This window comes from Mastomys coucha, unplaced genomic scaffold (genome assembly GCF_008632895.1).
Source record: "Mastomys coucha isolate ucsf_1 unplaced genomic scaffold, UCSF_Mcou_1 pScaffold21, whole genome shotgun sequence".
Lineage (NCBI taxonomy): Eukaryota > Metazoa > Chordata > Mammalia > Rodentia > Muridae > Mastomys > Mastomys coucha.
This window is the reverse complement of record NW_022196904.1, coordinates 57,172,606-57,186,649: the sequence shown is the minus strand read 5'-3', so window position 1 is coordinate 57,186,649 and position 14,044 is coordinate 57,172,606. Positions and strand designations below refer to the sequence as shown.

Here is a 14,044-nt window from a genome sequence, read left to right as displayed (position 1 = left end):
ATATGTGTGTGTATATGTATGTGTGTGTGCATGTGTGTATGTGTGTGGGTGTGTGTATGTATGTGTGTATATATGTGTGTGTATATGTGTGTGTGTGTGTGCACGCGCGCAGATAGCCCAGGCATTGGTTAAGGTCTCCCGTTCATTGCTGTGTACACTAGGCTGGTTGGCCTGTGAGCTCCTGGGAATTCTGCTGTTTCCACCTGTCCATCTTACCACCAGAGAGCTGGGATTACAAACATGCTACCTTAGCGAGCTTTACCTTGGATCATCCTTGAGTGGCAAGCACGCTTCTCTCATTGAGCCATCCCCATCTCTGGCTCCTTCATATAATCCTATATATTTGACTCGAGTATTCACAGATTTAAAACAACCCAGATGCTCCTTGCTGACCCTGCAAGCTCTGCATTCTTACAGCTATTACACAGCTGACTCACTCCCAGGCACTGAGATAGGCTGGGGTCTTTAATAGTCAGAGAATGTCTGCCAAGGCCACGGTGATCTATGCTCACCCCTGCCCCTAGTGAGTCACTTGGGTATGGAGTTTTTTAACCACTGGAAAGCAATGAAAGATAAAAGGAAAAAAAAAAAAGAGCAGTGTTGGCCAAGTGTTTTTACTAACAGTCAGGAAGCAACATGAGCACTAGGCAAGGGAGTAAGTATATCAGAGCCCAGCCTGGCTAGCCTCCTTACATCATGTCAATAAAGACCATGTTCCTCATGCTACACACTCAGCGTCCTCTTTGTCTGTTCTCCCTCTTTGTGCCCACATCATGGCATCTCTGAAGTCTGGAGGAGCCAACTGCCAAGCCTCCCATAAATGGCACCAGATAAACAGAACAAAGGAGAAGGAAAGGCCCGAGATATCACTATGACTTCAGGAAAACAATTGTTTTTCCATTCTTTGTATACACTGGCTTTATTCATGCAACTAACCGGCCACAACAGTTAAGGCCCCAGGCCCCTTCCTGTGGAGGTCGTTAGAACTTTACAACTATTTCCCTAGAACTCTGATTTCCATTTACGTTCTATAACAATCCAATATAATTTTCCCCACTATTCTCCGTGCTCAGGTTTCCTCAATTTAATTTTTTTTTAAAGTTCTTACAAGTCATATCACAGTTTTTCCCTTCAGAGAAACATAAAACAGACATCCTTTCTAGCAGAAAGGGTAAACTTTGAGGCCACATTTGTAGAATAGACTGGCTATCTGCCCTGCCCCTGAGGCTTCCTGCAGGTGATTGCAACCCCCTACCACCCAGTTTCCTCCTCTGAAAATGGAGGAGGCTGCCCCAGGTTCTCCTGGAGGAGGCACCTGGGGGCTTTGAGGTTATTTCATTTCAAAGGAGAGACTTTGCACATGCAAAGGCAGTTGCTGCTGATTCTTCCAAACGGAGACACTGTGCTCTACATTCAGAAAGTGAGGCTTCTGAAGTGACTGAAAAGAAAACAGAAAGCAGGTAGTCGGAAGAGAAATCTACCCGGTTCTGAGTGATGTCCTGGGAGTGCATTAAAGGACAGTGCTGAGCTAGGAAAAGTAGCACAACCGGTTAAGACACCCAGGAAGACACCACTGCTGGCATCGAGAATAAATACACTTGAGATTAACGTTTCTACACTCAAGAGTCTGTCTGTGGGGTGGACCTTCTCAGCACAGAAACGGCAGAGGCACAGATCATGTGGAAAGTGTGTTTGGAGAAGGAAGGAAGGCAGAACATCAGAGTCTGATACTTACTTGTGGCCCAGCTCATGTGCGATGGTAAAGGCCAAATTGAGACCATTGTCTTCTGCGAGCACACATTTCCTCTTAGCACTGCACACGCCTCCTAAGTAAGCAATTCCTGCAGCAGAGACACAAAATACATCCTCTTCAGAACGGGGAGGCCCTGACCTCAGGGGAAGTCTGCACAGTCAGAATCACACACAATCTGGAAAGGGGCAAATGGGGACACAGCTGTCTACCAGGCTGGTCCTGCAAGCCTGGAGCTCCCCTGAGACTGGCTCATGCAGGATGCTTTGTATTCATCCTGTAATAATGTCAGTGACCATAAACGTCTAGTAAGCCCTTGATGTGCATCAGTAGTGTGCTGTGTGGCTTCTCATAGCATTTAATTCCATTCTCATCACTGAGAATAGAGGCAACCCAAACTGTTGTGATCATAATAAAGAGAAAGCTATAAGAATATGTTCTGGTGAGGTGTGGGGGAAGGTGATGCCTTGGCGGGCCCATGCCGAAGCATCCCTTCCCTCTGAGGGACCAGACACACGCTGGTATAGTATAGAATAGATTTTATTTAGGGCATGGGGAGGGGAGTTAAGAGGGTAGCAGAGGCAGAGAAAGGCAAAGAGAAGGAGAGAGTAGAAAAGTAGGGGGCCGGCCATGACCACTTGGGAAGAGGGAAGAAGGGAATGGGGGGGGCAAGGAGGTAAGAGGCAAGGTGGAGAAGCAGGAGTAAGAGAGAGGAGGGGCAAGTAGCCCCTTTTATAGGGCCAGGCCTACCTGGATGTTACCAGGTAACCATGGGGAGGAGCATACCTGGCTGCTGCAGGGTATCTGTGGGGGTAGAGTTTATACAGGATGCTAACACAAACTAAGTTAGGAGAGGGAGGGAGAGCTTCCCATGGTCACCTGGTTTGGCATTCAGGGCTCAGAGTGGGACTAGCAAAGCAAGGTGAGTAGTACGCAGAATTTAAGGAGGATGTCCCTCTTGCACTTACATGTCCTTGAGAAGGACATCCTCATGTTTTGTACTTTTGCCCCAGCCCCATCCTGACCCTCATGGGCAATGGCAGCACTGGACAAAGGTATATGCAAGAGCCAGCTTGCAGAGGGCTGGGATGCGTACCAGTTAGCCAAATGCTGGAGAAGGGCCTAGGGTTTCCCTGAGAGGAAGGTTCACTGGTGAGGGCTGCATGTGAACAACATGGATGGCTGAGGAGAACAAGACTTATTGTGAGCGACCAAGGAGCAGGGGAGAAAGCCCCCACTTCAGTGGGCTAGCCCCAGGCTTCCTGCTCTCACAGCATCAGTCTGTACTTCTGCTTGCTCTGTTGCCAGGACGTCCTTCCTGTACCATCCAGTCACCTCAGGGCTCATGGCAGCTAGGTCTCTGCCCTCTGCCCTCCCCTAACACTGGTTGGTCACCTCAGTGCAGGCTTCTACCCTTCAGGAAGGCCTGCGAGGTCACAGTGGGTCACACGGGAGCTGTGCAGCAGTAGCCCAAAGTGATGAAGGAGGGGCATTGTGGCTCTTTACTTTCAGGCTCAACAACATGCTGTGATCGCTTTAGGAAGGAATGCCTGTGCACTGCCACCATGCCTAGAGTCCACCTGCTAAGCTTCATCGTGCTAGAGCTCAGGACTCTCTCACTAATTTGCCTGAACTAATTTTCCAGAGGGAAAGAGTTGGCAGAGAATAAAGAGAACCATCTAGGGGGAACTAGCTCATTAAAAATGACCTCCCCCTCCCTACATAAAATAACCTCATCTCCGTAGCATGAAGCCCAGCTTTGGGTATCACTGTGCTTTCTGTACACTTGATATTCACGGTCGTACTTATCTTCGCCCTTCAGAGCAAGACTGGAAATGATGTCCGAGGGCCCCATGGAAAAGAAAATAAGGCTTTTCAGTATGGCTTAGAGGTAAAGTGCTTACTGAGCAATGTGAGGGTCGGGTCCTCAGTACCATAAAGCAAAGTGTTATCAAGCTGGCACACACTGGCCATTCCCCACTTTTGAGTCCCTTCCATGAGGCACAGAGGGGGCTGACATGCTGGCTTTGCAGAGAGATTTGGTCTTGGGGCTACCAGTGGGTGACACGGGTATATGACGAGCAGCTGTATCATACTGCAGGCCGATTTTTCTCTGCAAATGTGTGATGGGTTTGGCCAATGCTGCAGAATTCAAATGTAGCAGCAGCAAAGAAATAAATTAAATGCTATTTTGGCCTAAAAATACATTCTATGCATGTGAACTTAACAATCCAGCACTGCAGACAATGGGTTGAAAGAAAACAATATACAGCAGAAAGCATGCAATCTGGCTGTCTGTCGCCTTCAAGGGCTTTACTCTGGCTCTGCTTTAAAATGATTTGCGGGTTGCTGCCAATAGTCTACCAGTAAGTAGATGGGATGCCATTACTTAGTCCTGATGGTGTGTGCATAGGACAAGGACACAAACACACACACACACACACACACACACACACACACACTTATACACACATGCGCACACATTAAGACACACACTGCAGTGGCTGCCAACAAAGTTTACAGACATTCAGGGTCAATGAATCAATTATAGGCAATCAGAAGCATACATTCGAAGGCAGTCATGTGGTGAGAGAGAAGGGAGGCAAAATATGGCCAGATGTGCTGAGCTTGCTGTCCTGAGCATGCCTGCTGTGGGCTCTGCTGCTGAACCAGCAGACCTTAAATGCCACACAAATACTTTCCTGGGTCCCGGCATCCCTCCACACTCTGAGCTAGCAGACTGGATTTCCTACTCTAGGAGGATAGCATGCAGCACTATAAGCAGTACCCAGCAAAGAGTCTTCCAATAACTGCATTTTAATTTTTCCAAGGCACAGACGCTTGGATTAAAAAAAAATCCAACTGGAAAACAAAGGATCAATTTATTTTATAAGAATCCTCTTGCACAAGGGTGGATTAAGGGCCATTCCTTCTAATGATTGATCGCAATCATTACCAGCCTGGTGATAAAACCCAGCAAAAGAAAACACATAAAAGAAAACAACTCTTGATCACAAAACACAAGAGCTGTGTGAGGTTTTGAGCAAGGGCGTTGAAATGCTTCACATGTGTAAGCAAAGACTGGAGAAAATCCCAGGTTGCCATAAATGCAAGATCTGCTGGGTAAATAAATGGTAATTAAGCCATGGAGCTTCTGTGGAAAACAGGGTCCCCAGTGTTCAGTGCTTCATGGAAAGAAACAACCACTTAGGGCAGGAGACCAGGGATGCCTTGGTCTAGTCTGGATCAAGTGTTTCCTAAATGCTCAGGGGTGGAGGTCGCTGGGGAGACATTTTGAGAAGTTGCTGAGGTGTCTGTGAGGCGGGCTTGGTGGGAGGCCTCTAGGAGTTTGGGGACACACTCTTGAAGGGGATAGTAAGGATCAGACTCCTTCTCCTTTTTCTCACACTGGCCATCTTGTGAGCCATTCCCTCCACTGTTGCATCCAGCACTAGCACAAGGGGTCCTAAGAGAATGGGGCTGCTGGACATTCACTGGAACCTCTAGAGCTCACTTCTCTTGGGGATTCTTCCCAACAGTGAAAAGCTAACTAACGAAAAACTTGATTACCTCAGGCTCCGGAAAGCACCAAACTAGAAGAGGCCTCCAAAGTCCATGTTGGTGCTTGTCAGAAACAACAGAAAGACTACTTTTCTTTGCATCAGTTTATTTAAAAACCAAAAAGACCCTGCAACATCTGCTCTGCTAACTTCCTGCTACGCAGTCCCGTTAGCTGCAATTCCAGCTGGCAAGGTTTCTTGTGTCCCACCCCGGTGCTTCCAGTGGCTTCACACTTCCATGATTTAAAATTCTCCACAAAGGAAATCAGAGGAGGACTCACTTTTAAAACACCCGTCCTGCATGCTTGCATAGTCCTTGGGACAAAAAGAAAGCAGTCAGGCAAATGCCACTTACTAGTAGTGTCCCTCCAAGAACAAAATTGCCTGACCCACCACGGAGGAAGACATTTTTTTTCCAATGGGCAGAGGCTCAGTAGTCAGCTGTTCAATCAGTGCTAATGTCTGTCAGACTCCCCTTTCTGTGACAAACACCAAAGAGAGACACCCAAAGGGGGAAGTTTCGGCTGGACCTGTTTTGGCTCACGGTCCTGAGAGGTTTCAATCTGTGGCTGTCGAGATGCTCATGTGTGAGCCGGTGGTGGGGCTGCAAGTTCAATGGTAGATAGGCACAGTGCAGCAGAACTGCTTAGCTTTCAGATGCCAGAGAGCAGAGCAGAGACAGGCAGGGATCCAGGCAAGATAGCTCCATTCCAAGGTATTCTCCCAGTGACCTACCTCCTCCAACCAGGACTTGTCTTCCACAGTCCCACCACTCCTCAACTCTTTTATATCTGGTAATGAGAGAGCCCTTGGGGAGGACAGAGCCACTCTGCTCTAGAGCTCTCTTGACATGATCTCACAGACTCATGCAAGAGATGGGAGTGACTAATCGTCTTGTTTTATCTCCTTTTAATAAAGTTAACAATCAAGATTGACTACCCATGTTGGAGCTGGAGAGAAATGAAGGGTGCTCTGCCTCTAACACCTCCACCAACTGCTGGCACCTCCCTCAAAGCTTGGCTAACGGACAGCAATGAAGGCACTTGGGATGAGGGTATTTTCATAAATCTTAGTGTGTGCTTACAGAACGAGGTAGGAGGCATAGAACAAAGGCTTCTTCTATTTAATCCAGAATGCTCTTAAGCCTAACGATAAGAAGATTCCAGAGATGCTGGGATGTGGCAAGGGGATTAGAGACCTTTTCAAATCCTTTCCCTTTTCACTATGTTAAGTGATACAATGGAGCTAAAGACTTTTAAGTTTGATCCCTGGAACCCACATTGTGAAGAGAAAGGACCAACTCCCACAAGTTGTCCTCTGACCTCATTTCATGCATGTGCATGGGCCACCTGGCTATAAAATAAAGACATAAAAAATGTAAATAAGAAGAGGTCAAAAGAAGTTACTATATTGAACTTAAATGTCACACCATTAACATAGCTATATATTTCATTTACTCTAGGTGACAAAGCAGAGGAGGGAGGCAGAAACAAAAATATGACACCACTGGATTTTGGTCCCAGATGTGCAGCTCTACAGGAAGCACATGATGCAGGGAGTTCCCAGTCAGCTCAACTGAACCTGGAACTGCATGTGTACTTAAACAGGAGTTTGTTCCGTCTCTGTTGAACCCCTGGGATAAACAGGAGTCAATCGCATTCAAAACCTCAAGTGCTGAGTGTAGAAATGGAGGGCAATAAGGGATTCTTTCGATGCCAGGGGTGTTTAATTCACTCCTTCAGAGAAGCTGACAACGACCATCGCTGCCCCTCCCCCTACCCCCCCATCTCTGTCAGATCACGGTGTTGGAGAAGAAATCGGCTTAACCGTTTTCTTTTTCAGTAGAAAGCTGCATGTAAGTTTATAATTCATAAACTCGGGGCTATCTATGCAATCTGCTCTAGAGTCAAAGAGCAAACATCACACAAACATATAAACCCAGTTTCTCCAGTAAATCACAGTGTGTAAACTGTCTGCAGCTGTTGGCCTTGTAGTGCATTAGTCAGACGCACAGGGCTCCGCCTTTGAGCTGACAGTTGGGTTCTCCTTGCCTGCTGCACACTGTGCCAAGACCAACACTTATCACTGAGCCCTCATACTATGACAAGAGACTGATTAGATCTACTCATTTGACGTTTCTGTCAGTGTCGAGTATGTCATGGTTGTGCTTGTTGACAACAGTGTGTAATCTGGTAGAGCTTCAAATTGTGAGTGGGTGCTATTGAACTTGGGGGATAACATTTAAGAGCAATTGTCTTAATAGTCTAATAGGTGTCAAATGGAAAATAGATACCGTCGATTCTCACTCATAATGATAGGCAGGCCATATATACATTTTAAATAATATGCATGTGTGTGTGCGAGTGTGTTGCTGGGACTCAGTCCAGGGCCATATACACAAGTTAGTTGGTTCTAAAAATTGCCATGACTGCTGAATTACAAATACTTACGGTGCACTTGGGTAAAATAACAGGATTAGCTTTATGCATCTTTGGTTGTATCAATCTATAGTTACATTCCAGTGTAAAGATGCTTTGTTTACTATATATTGTTGACTCATTCACATTAAACCCACACCCACTGTAATTCATGCTTGAACAGGAATGCTTAGCTCTTCTTCCCCTCTCATTATTTTCTCCACAAGGCTCTCTCTCTCTATATAAGGCACATCTGGCAGCTTGCTCTTAGGAACACGGCACTCCAGCTTTATTAGCCTTGGAAGCCATTTGAAACAGTGAAATCACAAAGGGAGGGGGGCACAAAAATGCAAAACACGTTGCACCAAGCACACTGAAAAGGGCACTTGTTATGGTCTGAGAGTTGAAACAGCAAGGCCGAGCGTGGCCTTGTTCAACCTCAGCCGGGAGCGTGCCTGTCCGGTGACTCAGCGTTCACTGCTCCACACGTGTCCATGAACGACTGCCAGTGACTGAGTTGCAAACACATCGTAGCAAGAGGCAAAATTAAATCAGAGTACCCTAAAACAAAAACCAAACCCACAAACAAACAAACAAACAAACAAAGACCCCCCCCCCAACCCAAGCTGGGCAAAATAAATTGCTTATCAGCTGCAATAAAGAAATGCCATATTCATTCATCCCAGCACCACCCGTCTGGACTTTTCTCTCCAAATTCCTTGACCCACTTGGGTCGCCTCCTCTCAGTCTGGTTTCTGAAATCAGGGATTCTTCAGGATTTACTCCATATGCAGGATATCATAGCATCGTGAGTCCCTGGTCTCCCGAGGAACCCCAGAGCCCCATTGGGAGCACAGAATCTAAACAAAACAAAACAAAGCAAAACAGGCAAAACTGTTTATGGTGAGGCTTTGGCTGGCTGGCTGGCAAGAGAAGTGGTCAGGTAGAGATCCCTCTGCTTGGGATTCAGAAGCTCTGTGCTCCATGCCTGCTGTGTCCATGCCTTTCTGCCCCTCCTTGGGGCATCTATCTCCTGGGGCACAGTGGATTGCCCCCGCCCCCCCAAGCCTTTGCCTTACTTTAGCCATTCCCCGACCAGGATATTCTTTGTTTGCCCTCATCTCTCTTTCTCAGTGCCTTAGGGTTGGCCATAGAAAAAGAAGATGAGTGAACCAAGGTCTTTATTTCTATACTATGTAGAACATTGGAGCAATGGCCTCAAAGGTTCACTTGCCTCTTTCTTAAACAGGCAATGTCATTGCCAACAAAAATACCCATGCCTTACACCCACTGACTGAGAAGAGCCCAGGGGAGCTGAGAAATTTAGTAGCCCACATGATATTAGATGAAAGAGTAAATGGACAGGCTAAAGCTTTAAAAAAGTATACCACACATATGGCTCAATAGTTCTGATTTTGAGCCTCAATATAATTACTATATAATACTCATATGAAATAGGCATATGGATCATGGAAATGGGATACAAAGTCCAAAAAAATGAACTCACACATGCAGGGTTTGTTGATTGCTGACAAGGGTACTACAATCATTCCATTAGCAAAGCAGTACCTTTTCAGCAAACGGTGCTGGACAGCTAGATAGCCAAGTACAGAAGAAAGGTGACGCCTGACCTCACACCTCACACGAAACATAGACTGCAATGAATGAAGCACAGAGACACAAGCAGCAGAAATAAAGAACTATCAGAGAGCAAGAAAGGAGATCTCCCCGACCCGGGGTGTAGGCAGTGCCTTCTTGGGTGTAATGGTAAAAAAGCAAAGAATGTCTGGGAGTGCTGTAGGGTTACCTTCATTTCATCTGCTGGGCCAAGTATGAGCTGCTCGCCACACTCTCCATGGAAGGTTCCAGCCCCCCCCCCCAGCTTTATGGTTAATTGCTCACTTGTGTAAGCCCAGCGGCAGCTCCACAGGTGAACTGAGTTGGCAGGTGTGTTCCAACATTGCATGAGCTACTGCTCTGTCACAGGGTATTCTTGGATATAGGTCAGATTCAGGAGGGATCGGGCAGGCTACGTCTTGTTCTTTACGGTCAATCTGATCATAATATTGCCACTGAGGACACATGCTTTTGGTTCAGTTTCCCAAACATGGCGAAGATCCTGGGCTTTGGAAATCGTGTAGCAGGTTTTGAACCAGGATCTGAAGGTCTCTGGGTTAAAGCAGTAGCTCCTAGAAGCCAAGAGTGCTGATGCAGTCAATGAGCTAAGTGTAAATTGTCAGTGGAAGGAGGAAATTCCTGTGGAATTCATAAGTTGGAAGTAAAAAAAAGTTTATCCTAGTGGTTTGCTATTCTCTGTAGAAATCAAAACAGGCCAGGAGATGGCCTAGGGGAGAGAAATAAATAACTGTTGATATTCAACAGACCATAACCAGTGTGAGCCAAGTGCGTGGAGATTCTGTGCAGATTTCCCACCCTGGAAACAAGGTGGTACTTTTTGCATATAGGACCCACTGGGTAGGAGGGGATCCCCAAGAAGCCAGCGTCACACTTCTCCTGTGACCAATATGACTGACCTCAGAGGACCCCTCAAGTGCTCAGGGGCTTCTGGAACAGGCAATTCCGCAACACCAACCCCTGGCAGGTTCACCTCAGGACACGGGAGGAGCCTTGAAAATCTCTTGTTCTGACAAACACTTCAAGTGTTTCCTGACTCTCTGTCCATGATGAACCTCAAGCCAGGCACAGATTCTAACTGGAGCAAGAACTGGGGAGAAAACATTGTTGTAGCTGAAAGGTGAGCCAAGAAGCATTCAATCAAGCCCCTGGACCCAAAAGGTGGGTACTGGGGTCTTGAATCCAGATCTGGCCTCTTTGGCAGCTGGAGAGGCAGCTGCACAAGGAGTCCTCCCTTGCTCTTCTTTCTTCCTTGTCACCTGCTATAACACAGGTTCCCCTTGCTTCTGTTTACTAAGCAAACATTCCTGCTCATCCACCCAGGACCACAGCAGCTCCTTTGGTCAGCATCTGTGAGCAGTGTTCATGAGTACAGGGGTAACATGAGTCTCTAAGTCCTGTTTCAGAAGACCTCTGTGCCTACTCGTGTGAGCTCATCAGAGATGCTCGGGACCCATCAACAGTTTGCCATTCGGGAAATATGGTCAACTAACGTGCCTGCACCCCAGCAACAGAACGCCCTCTTCCATGCTTATGTTCATACCAGTGTGCCCGTGCACCATGGTTCTGGGAAGGCAGCTCGGGCTAGCAGTCCTGTAAGCTGGCAGCAGCACTAAGTCGAAACCTACATTTTTATCCTAACAAACAACAATTGTCTTTGAGACTGTTTTAGGGGGAAGTGGGAGTCATTTTTTTGTGTGTTTGACAAAGACTCACGACATTGCCCAGGCTGGGCTTGAACTCATGATCCTCTTGCCTTCAGCTTTCTGGCTTCATCCTCAACCATCCTCCTAGTTTCTACTCCTATGTGCTACAGATGTGTGTGACCACACCTGGCCAAACTGTGAAAGCTTTAAAACACTCACCATCTATTTTTGGTCTATAATTTTAAAATAAATGCTATCAGTCCCCACCAGTGGCTTTAAAATCCCTGTCTTCTCACTATACGTCAATCTATGCCCCTTTACTTGTAAGCCAAACTCTCTTCCTTCCATCTAGGGAAAGCTGGGGTTTTAGGCGGAAGTAAGACTGGGAAGAACAAGTTTACCTAAAATACCTTCATGGTGTAGGAAATATATACCTCAGGCTTCTAAAAGGCCAGAGATCCCCAAGGTCATCTGAGTTGATGCAAATTCAAATGTTATTTGGAAAGAGGGGTGCATTGACCCTGAGGCCTGATTGAACATATTGAATCCTGATCCTTCAACTTGTGTGCTTGAACTGAATCTAGGGCACTCCACAGAGAAGGTCATGAGGAAGGGCTACTCAAGTGTGAGGGGAGAACCTGGGAAAGGCAAAGTGATTGAGGATGTGTTGGAGGAAGGGCTACTCAAGTGTGAGGGGAGAACCTGGGAAAGGCAAAGTGATTGAGGATGTGTTGGAATTCACTCTGACAGAATGCTTGATACAGCCACTTGAGGAAAGAAAGCTGTATCTTGGCTCACGGTTACAGAGCCCTTAGCTGTTTTTTCCACATACTTGGGTAAAATATTATGATGGCAGAAGCTTGTAGTAGATGGGGAACAGAAGGAAGGAATTGTGGTAAGAGGTCAGTGCATGATATGGCTTCTTAAGGACATATTCCTGGTGTCTCACTTTTGCCTACTAGGCCCTTGTACCTTTGTACCTTTGCCACCCCACAGTAATGCTACCAGATAATTCTTCAAGGGATTAGCTCATTCATTAGGTCAGAGACCTCATAATATGACTGTGTCTGGAAATGCCATATCTGCATAGGTGTCTCTGATTCCCCAGGCATCCCCAAGTACAGTAAAGCTGACAAGGAAGATGACCCATCGTGTGAGAGTAAGCATCCACAGTCCATTCATCCCGTTTGTAGCAGTGCCCTTCCCTGGTGCTATGATAAAATACCCTGACAAGTGTCCTAAGGGGAAAAAGACTTCTGCTGGCTTAGATGTTGAGGGTACAACCAATCATGGAGGGGACATCATCATAGAAGGGGAATGATGGGGCAAGTGGTGACACTGCATCTGTAGATAAGAAGCAGAGAAATATGGCTAGTTCTTAGCTCACTTCTCTTTTTATTTAGTATAGGATCCCAGCTCATATAATGATGATGCCATCAACAAAGGTAGGCCTTTCTGTCTCAATTAACCTAATATAGGCTATCCTTCACAGGTGTCCCCCAAGGCTTCTCTCTTAGGTGATTGTAGGTCCAGTTGAGTAGACACTCAATGGCAACCACCACACCAGCATCACGGACTAAGTGATACTCCCTGAAGCCTAAAAGTAGAGCCTTAATAGTAAGTATGACCTGATTTGGAGACAGGGCTTTTAGAGAAGCAATTAAAGTTAGGCAAGTTTTAATAGTGGGGCCTTGGATGGAACCTCTGTCCCAAAAAGCAAAGACACAGACACAGGATAACCAGGTGATACACTGCTTCTTCCCTTGTTTTCTGAGTGTGCATAAGAAGCCTGGCAAGGCAGTAGCAAGAAGATAGCTACTCAGGACAGAGGACCCTCACCAGAAAACATGGGATTCTATCACATTTGATTTCCCATCCTTTACAATTATGAGAAAGAAAAAAAACCCAGCTTATTATTTATACCATCCAGTCTATGATACTTTGACAGATAGCACAAGTAAGCCAATCGACCCAGAGTGTAGCCCAAAGTTCAAGCAGAAGTGCCTTGGGTCCCCCATGCTCACATGGACAACCTATAAGAGAAGGGGCCACCAGAACTCGTGGCCCTGACTGCTGCACAGCACTGGCCCTGGACCCACTGTGAGGACCAGCTTGATGCTCAGAACATGGCCAAATAATCAGAAACCATGTTGGAAAGTTAAGAGTCGACAACCATGGCCAAATGAAAGTACTTATGTGCCTGGGTGGAAACTCCCCAAAACCCCAATCAGCTGAATCCAGAGGCTCATGGTGGCCTTCCTCAGCCATTTGGCAACAGAGTACCCTGTAGAAAGGAGACCCTACTACTTCTTCTACTGGGTGAGTCTCAAAGACAATAGGCTACAAGGCATTCTAGTTGCTCATGCTTGGATCCAGCTAGCATGGAAGCTTCTAGTTTTCCCTCTACATTGCCTGAAACCCACAAATGCAGTGTCAGGGGGCCAATTACTGCTACAAAGGCCCAGGAAATGGTCATGTTATGAAAAGGGCTTTGCACAGCGACAAGGCCTGTGAAGCGGCACCTACAGGGATCATAGCTGCTATTGTTTGACCTGGGGATGGTCACAACAATGCCTGCTTTCCACAGTAAGACACTAGGTGGTCAAAAGATCTGGTTGTGGTCATAGTGTAGAGGATGGAACCCAAAATAGGCCAGTAGGGTACACCCAGGGAGGTGGAACTCTCTTGCTCTTCAACTGTATTTTTGGCTAACAAAGGTGTTCCATTTTTAATATTTATTGGGTGGTGGCAGGCATTTTTACAGATATTTATATGTAAATTATATTGATTGATGTTTACAAAATAAAGCAGAGATGCAAGTAAGTAAAATAGGAGTCAGTGGCCCTGTTTAGCAACCTAGTAGTAGTCAAGAGGAGAATTTAGGGAAAAAGAATATATCTTTTTTTGTTTTTGATATTTTCTTTATTTACATGCAAATTTCTCCATTCCCAGTTTCCCCTCCAAAAAACAAAAAACAAAAAACAAACAAAAACAAACCCCTGTTGCCTCCCCCCTCCCCATGCCTGCCACCCCGCC

General features: G+C 46.4%; 1 protein-coding gene across 2 annotated transcripts in view; it reads right to left on the bottom strand.

Moving 5' to 3' along the window:
* Window positions 1-14,044, bottom strand: part of Adamts17 (ADAM metallopeptidase with thrombospondin type 1 motif 17) — a 319,009-nt gene that overhangs the window by 170,224 nt on the left and 134,741 nt on the right. For both annotated transcript variants that reach the window (XM_031386937.1, XM_031386938.1), the window contains exon 8: window positions 1,736-1,841. In XM_031386937.1, the coding sequence (XP_031242797.1) occupies window positions 1,736-1,841 (106 nt within the window). The remainder of the gene's footprint in view (window positions 1-1,735; window positions 1,842-14,044) is intronic.